This window comes from Mesitornis unicolor, unplaced genomic scaffold (assembly GCF_000695765.1).
Source record: "Mesitornis unicolor isolate BGI_N332 unplaced genomic scaffold, ASM69576v1 scaffold20821, whole genome shotgun sequence".
In the NCBI taxonomy this organism is placed as follows: domain Eukaryota; kingdom Metazoa; phylum Chordata; class Aves; order Mesitornithiformes; family Mesitornithidae; genus Mesitornis; species Mesitornis unicolor.
In genome coordinates this window covers 9,668-17,174 of record NW_010163392.1, presented here as the reverse complement: position 1 = coordinate 17,174, position 7,507 = coordinate 9,668, and the positions used below count along the sequence as shown (strand labels likewise).

The window sequence follows — 7,507 nt, the reverse complement described above, 5'->3', positions numbered from 1 at the left end:
CTGCTGACACACAGAAGTTAAACCCTCAGGTTGCCCTTTCAAAGCTTTGTTTTGGCAGACCTTGCTGTGCTGCAGCATTGTGCTCTCTGGTTAGGGTTAGGGTTAGGGTTAGGGTTAGGGTTAGGATGTTCCCCAGCACACCTCATCCCCAAGCAGCAGCCTTGAGCACAGCACAATGCTGTCCTTGACTATTTCAGAGCAGGAAAACCTTCTCCAGGGCTTTGTGCTTGACCACCAGCACCCCTGGGCTGGGGTCTGCTCTCTCTGCTCCCCCCTGGGCACAGCACATCTCTTCCTCCCGTAGGAAGCTGCACTGCACCAGGAACTCCATCCACATCCACTTCTTCACGTCCTTCATACTGCGTGGGGCTGCCGTGTTCATCAAGGATGCTGTCCTCTTCTCAGATGAGTCCGTTGACCACTGCACCATGTCGACGGTAAGGCACTGAGCCCCGGCACAGCGCAGGAGCGGGCACCGTGCGCTGGTCCAGAGGGGTCTGCCTGCATTTGAGGTGGATTTCACACTGCAACGAGGAGGGAGAGGGAACTTTGGGAGGTTTACAACAACCTCCTTGCGTGGGCCGTGTCTACTTGAACATCTACAGCTCTCAAAGCCCTCCCTGGTCTCAGACAGAGCCTCCCAGTGGGGCCAAAGCTCTGCACAGCCCCAGCAGCACCATGGCCATGCAGAGAGACCTTGCACGTCTGGGTGTGCAAGTTTGGGGGTGTCAGCAGAAACAGAAACGCATGCTTGCACAGCCCAGATGCAACACTGCGGACAGAAGACGTGGGTTTCTAAAGGTCCTACAATAACAGCCTGCAGTCATCTGCCCACAGGTCATCATCCCTGGGGCTGCGCTGAAAGACCATCACAGGTCTCCTCAACTAAATGGATGGGCAGGCTCTGACAGCAGCCCTTCCTCTTCCTCATCCTCACAGGTGAACTGCAAAGCAGCCATCGCCTTCTTCCAGTACTCAGTCCTGGCCAACTTCTACTGGCTGCTGGTGGAGGGCATGTACCTGCAGACCCTGCTGCTGCTCACCTTCACCTCCGACAAGAGCTACATCTGGTGGTACATCCTCATCGGCTGGGGTGAGCGTGGGGCACCCCCACCAGCAAGGTCCCATTGACACAAACTGGGGATAGGCGCCACTTTTGGGGATTGCCTGCCCCGGGACCAGAGATTCACAGGTTTGATGGTCCCCAAGGCTGCTCGCAGAGTGTTCCCCTGTCCCAGCATCTGGAGCACTCACCAGCTCCTGCATCTGCTGCCAACCCTTGCTGAACATGGCCAGGTTGGGACAGGGACAGGTCCTTCCTTCTTCCCACACCCATCTGGGGCTGGAAATTCCCATCCCGGGTGGCTGGGTCAGATGTAAGAGCACAGAGGGTGACAGGAGGGTGGCCAGGAGGTGACACACAGGCAAACACATCACCATCAGTGGGCACCAACTCCTTGTAAAACCTGGAGATGCAGGAAATGCTGTCACCTTCCTGTCACATCCAGGGCACCAGACCTGACCCAGGCACGTGTTTTTGGGGACAAGGGATGGAGGGGAGGTACAGGGGGCTCCCCAGAGCCCCAGGGTGACTCTGCACCCCTGCCTGGGTCCTGTCCCTGCAGGTGTCCCCATGCTGATGGTCTGCATCTGGGTGGTCACCAGGCTGCAGTACGACAACCACGGGTAAGAGCAGCCTTTCCTCTTCCTTCTCCAGGTGTCTCCCGTGCTAGTCCTGGGGGATGCACCTCTTGGATGGGAGGCTCAGGAGGGGAGAACTGTGGAAGCACTTCATTTTAATGCTATTTCTGTTTTCTGGTGGGGCCCCGTTGCAAGTGGTGCTGTGCAAATGGGGCTGAAGGGGGAGTGGCAGGGCAAGACCTGGGCTAAAAGGGTGCAAGTGGGTGGCAGAGACAGTTCTCCCCTCCCATAGGTGCTGGGACGACTATACCAGTCTCTACTGGTGGGTGATCAAGGCTCCCATCCTCTTGGCCATATTTGTGAGTATGGCCCCTGAGCATCCTGGCCCCAGAGCCAGGGGTCCCACATGGATGGGGGGACCCGACCAGGGGCCTGTGCAGAGCCTGAGACACAGCTTCCCATGGCAGGTGAACTTCCTCATCTTCCTCAACGTCACCAGGATGTTAGCGCACAAGATCCGCTCCCCGGACATCAGCAAAAACTACAAGCAGCAGTACATGTAAGGGCTAGCTGGGGCAAGGGAGAGCTCCCCTCACCCCCGTTTCTGGGGGGATGTGGGGCAGCAGGGACCCTTCCCTGGAGGAGCCCAGAGGAGGACCATCCTTGGAGCCTCCAAGACCTGTCTTTCATGGAAAAACTACTTTGGGTTAAGAGCAAGCTCTCGGGAAGGGCTCATCTCACAGGGCAGCAGAACCATTGCCCACACTCGTGCCCCCACTCTCTGCAGGAGGCTGACCAAGTCCACGCTGCTCCTCATCCCTCTCTTCGGGGTCCACTACGTGGTGTTCGCGCTCTTCCCTGAGCACATCGGCGTGGATGCCCGGCTGTACTTTGAGCTGGTCCTCGGCTCCTACCAGGTACAGGCTGGGGGAGATGGGTAGGCAAAACCCCCATGTGCCCACCCTGTCCCTTCCCAAAATCACACCAGGAGACCCTGGGATGTGCTGCTGGGGCTCTGCACTCTTTGTGGAGAGGACTGTGTCCCAAGCACCCCTCTAGCAGCAAGCACAAGGGCTACGGTCTGGTGAACAACCTGTGCTGATCCCATAGCCCTGCTGCCCATGGGAAGGGGCAAGAGGTGTGGGAGGATGTTGAATGCAAGCAGCAGATGAACACAGAGGGATCCAGCCCCTTTCCTTGGGTGAAATTTGCTCTTTCTGTCCTTTTCAGGGGTTTCTGGTGGCTCTGCTGTACTGCTTCCTCAATGGAGAGGTGCGTCCCCCCAACACCAACCCCTTGGGCACCACAGCCACACATATGGGTGTGCAGACACCCCCGGGGTGCACCCCAACGAGCATTGCATGCACGCAACCATGCATGGGTACACACATGGGCATGCAGACATGCATGGGGGTCCCTGCCCTCTTGCACCCCAAATCCCTTGTCAAGCCCAGGGTGCAACTCCTGCTCCTCTGCTGGGTGCTGATGGGTGCCCCTGGGTGCCAGCACCGGTCTGTGGTGTTGGTTCAGGTCCAGGCTGAGATCAAGAGGAACTGGGGCAAGTGGCAGTCGTCCATGGAGAGCAACGTCTTCAACCTGGTGACCCAAGACTTCACTGCATGATGAGGATGGCGTTCAGGGTGGAAATACCACCCCGAGGAGAGTGGTGATGGGGCAGCCCCACAGCTACCATCCCAGAAACACATTAAAAGGGGTTTTGTAAGTTCTGGGTCTGGCATCCTCACAGGGGGGTGTGAACAGCCATTGGGAAAGGCTCTGCCTGCTCCATGGTGGTGTCTCTTCTGCCCAAAGCTCCCTTCATGGGCTGGTCAGTGTTTCAGGCAAAGGGAAGAGAGCTTCTCCACCTTTTCCACCCCAGGACTGGGTAGGAAACACGAATATCATTTAACAAAGAACATCTGGCATTTTTCACTTGGCACCGGAGTGAAAACTGAAGTGGCCCCAACGCTGAGGGGTTTTTTTCCCCTCTTTGTCAGGAGCCATTGCCAGAAGCAAATACAGAGACAGACCAAAACCAGCAGCTCTCTACATGAGAGCCCTGATGGCCCATCTGCACTGGGGACTCGTTTGCCTGGAATTAGAGAGGATTTTGCCAATAAAATCTTGCTCAGAAACCCAGCACCACTATTCAGAGGTTTAGTTTGCTCTACAAACCCAGATAACTTGGTACCAGGCTTGCTAGAGGGTGGAAACCCTGCCAGTGTCTGTGATGCCTGGAAATGCTCCTCGGGTGACAAATACCTGCTTTTTCCCTGCCTGGTGAAGCAGCCAGACAATGGGCACGACCATGGGGAGGAGATGGAGGAGGAAGATGAGGAAGAGCGAAAGATGGGTGCATCACGGACTGTCCCAGAGGTGCTGTGTCCCCTCTGGGTCGGAGCTGTCACCACCATGCCACAGCCTGTCCCATTCACCCCCACGAGCATCCTTCATCCTCCTTGGGCTGAGCCCCTGCCTCAGCAAACGATGTCTCCAGGAGTGAGAAAGGCCTCAGATGTCCTTTCCCCAAACCTCCCGGCCTCTCCCTGTGCTGTGTTCCCAAGACCTGAGGTATCTGATCCCAGCAGAGCTCCTCGCACTTCCTGGCTCGTAATTTTTCCATGTAGCCACATGTCGTTCCTTAAACAAAACCCACGTCCTGGCCCTTTTCCAGGCTGCAGGATCTCCAGAGATCCTGTCTGGTCTCACAAAGAGACGTTGAGGGGGAAATAGAGGACCCAGACTTGACTTGAGGTGAGGCGGAAGATGCTTCATTAAATAACCCCCCCGGGCCACCAACATCCTGCATTGCCAACCAAGAAACCTCCAGAGGAGCATGGCAGCTGCCAGATAAATGCCTGCCTGGAAGAAATCCAAGGTGAATAAACATCTCCTTCCATCATTAGCGAGGAAGATGCTGTTTCGGCAGGAATGTGAAGCAGACAGGAGCAGCAGATTGCGCCGGGGATGGGGATGGGAATGGGAACATCACAGTTGCCATAAAGCTTTGAAAAGTGCTGGGTTTTCCGTGTGCTTTCAGCTGCAAATGGTGCTAAACCTGCATCCCAGATGTCCCCATGGGCTTCGACCCCCTGTTTTCCTTGGTACACGGCAGAGGTTGGAAAGCCAAGACCCCACTGTGGGTCCAGGAAGGCTGATGTGCCACCGCCGCGGGGACTGCACATCACCTTCAGGTTGCAGGAAAAGCATTCAAAACGTCTTTCTGCACCTCTATCATGGACCGTGCCCTTCAGCTGTATATTTGGAGCAGCTGAGCCTGGGCAGAGCAGCGCCAGGCTTGCCCCGTCTCCCCTCCATCGGGGATTGGGGTGCCCAAATAGCCTGGCATCCCCGTCCGCACCCTGCCCTGGGGGTCCCAGGGGTGTCTGGGAGATGCAGGGGGGGTGTTTTGCCTGGGGCCGGTGGGTGGCACTGTGGCCCCGCAACGCTGCCACGGGCGCTGACATCGGATCCCGGGTGTCAGCCCTGGGCTGCACAGTGTCCCCGCACACAGCGCCCTGGACACGGGCTCAGCCGGCGGGGAGGGACCCCGACACGTCCTGGGGGGCTGCCGGCCGCTTGCCCTGGGTGCCTGCACCCAGTGACTGTGCCCCGGGGTCCTGAGAGCACCCAGGGAGGAAGGTAAGGGGCCACACCGCTTCGGGGGAGCGTGCCCCGAGCCCCGCAAGTGTCCTAAGGCTTCAGCAAGAGCTGGGACCCCCCCAGGGTCCCCTTCCGCGCTCCTGGCCAGGTGAGGGTTAACCAGCGATGGGGACGGGGGCCTTTGCCTGTTGCTTCTTCCCCTGCCTGCATCCCCTGCTCCCTCTGGGGCTGCCGGGACACCCTGCTTGAGTGCCGGGGGTGCCCCCAGTGCCAGTGCCTGCACCGCTCCTTCATCCCTGCGCCGGGATGCGCCCGGCTCTGCGGCTCGGGGACTTCACCCTGCAAACGCCCCTTCCCCGCACTCCGGCTCGCTGGGTCAGCTTGTTCCGCCCTGCACCGTCTCTGCCCAGCTCCTGCTTGCACAGACAGACCGGTCCCAATGGGTCAGAGCTTGGCCCCACAGAGCCCCCATGGATGCAGCCAGTCCCACAGCAGGGAAAGGGTCAGGACCAGCAGCTTCAGGGGAAGGTGCAAGCCAAGGCACCTCGAACACCCCAGGGCCCCACAGGCTGTGCCCTCATCCCCCGCTGTCACCCCAGAAACATGGTTTTTACACCCACATTAGTGTTGCAAGTACCCCTGGGTACCCCGGACTCCCATTCTGGTTGGGATTTAGCTGGTTTTCTCAGCAAAGCTGTGCCCAGATGGGCACCCCAGGATGCCCCCAACTTCCCGAAGGGCAGGAGCCACATCCCAGGCTACTGGCAAAGCAAAAAAGGACCAGCACAGCTTGCACAGGCTCCCCAACGGCGACAAGGCTGGGTTGGGGCAGCTGGCAGCTGATGGGACCTGCTGGGCATCCCCTGAATTTCCTGCTGTGACCAACGGAGCGGGTGGAAAATCCCCACAGCCACAGCAGGAGAACGTCCCTGTCCCTGCCCTCCTGGCCAGCCAAAACCACCGACCACAAACCGCACTGGGGATGGATGCTCTTTGTGGGTACGGGCCGTGCTGCTGTGCTTCCAGTGCTCTCTGCCCTGTGCCGGTTGTAGCAATCCCTTGGCTTTAGCACTCTGAGCCCAGCCTGGGCCCCAAGTCAGCAAGAAGAGCCTCAAGGCCGTGTTTTAGATGAAGAAATCAAATTCGTGCTTTCCAAAGCACTTCTCCCATCAGAGCTGATCCTTTGTTCCGCACTGTGCCAACCTCTTCCTTGAGAGCTGAACTCCATCTCCCGAGCTGCCGTACTTGAATGGAAAGGGAAAATGATCGAGCGAAAAGCAGAATCGAGCCAAGGAACTTTGCTTCCCAGCTCCCTGGTCTTGACCCTGGGTTTATTGAGAGCTTGGGATGTCAGCGAGCGCAAGGAGCCCCCTGAGAGAGGGGCTGGCGGCAGGGAAAGCCAAATTGCCATGGGAAGGCACTGGCAAGGGACGCCAGGCTGCGCAGAGCAGGTGCTTCAGCTCCAGCAAAGCCAAAACCAGCATGGGAAAGTTGCTCCAGGATATTTTGGGACCGGACAAGCACCAGAAATGTAGCGTGGATCTGGCAGCGCTGGAGAGATGATGAGTCCCCTCTGACCGGGCTGCTGTGCTGGAGCGCTTCGTCCACCCCCAGTGCATCCCAAAAGGAGTGAGTCTTGCAAACTGGGCACCCCTCTGCACTCTCCTCCCAGCTCTGAGTACCCTCTGTGCACCCTGCGCACCTGGGCATGCAAAGAGCACCCAAAGGTCCCATCAGGAAGGTCAAGAGGGGAGACAACCTCATGGCCATCTCCCTTTTGCACCATCCCCTGCCACCCTGGCCTGGCTCAGACCCATGGGCAGGGTGTGTGGCCAGGGACATGGGGTGAGAGGTGCCACTGTCACAGTGGGGTGACCCTGCACGGCTGCTGCCCATCGGATGCTCCTGGCGTGCAAAGAAACACACGGCTGGCGCAAAATGAGGCAGCAGCACAGGGTGGGCATGGGGGGAACGGAGCAGAAGGGATGGATGCCCCTCGCTTGCACGCAAGAGCAGGAGCTGTGGCCAGTGCTGGGTGCTGCACGACAGGAATAACGCTCCCAAAGAGCCACCGGCTCGGAGGTGATGTTGGCAGTGGGATTGGCACCGTTTCCCCCCTCCCCGCCCATGCAGTTGTCCCACTGCTCTTTCCAATTGCATGTCACTGGTGGGACCGATACACTGGGAGGTGCTGGCCAGGGTCCCTTGCCACCTCCCCTCCACTCCCCACGGCCCATTTGGTGCCAAAGCCAGCCCGAAACCA

At 58.6% G+C, this 7,507-nt stretch overlaps 1 protein-coding gene across 1 annotated transcript in view; it reads left to right on the top strand.

Annotated features, from left to right (window-relative positions):
* The window catches only part of LOC104548049 (vasoactive intestinal polypeptide receptor 1-like), a 9,559-nt gene extending 6,295 nt beyond the window's left edge, over positions 1-3,264 (top strand). The window contains exons 6-13 of the mRNA XM_010193960.1: positions 305-437; positions 940-1,093; positions 1,626-1,686; positions 1,934-2,000; positions 2,109-2,200; positions 2,429-2,558; positions 2,872-2,913; positions 3,172-3,264. Of these exons, the coding sequence (XP_010192262.1) occupies positions 305-437; positions 940-1,093; positions 1,626-1,686; positions 1,934-2,000; positions 2,109-2,200; positions 2,429-2,558; positions 2,872-2,913; positions 3,172-3,264 (772 nt within the window). The remainder of the gene's footprint in view (positions 1-304; positions 438-939; positions 1,094-1,625; positions 1,687-1,933; positions 2,001-2,108; positions 2,201-2,428; positions 2,559-2,871; positions 2,914-3,171) is intronic.
* Positions 3,265-7,507: the final 4,243 nt, after the last annotated feature.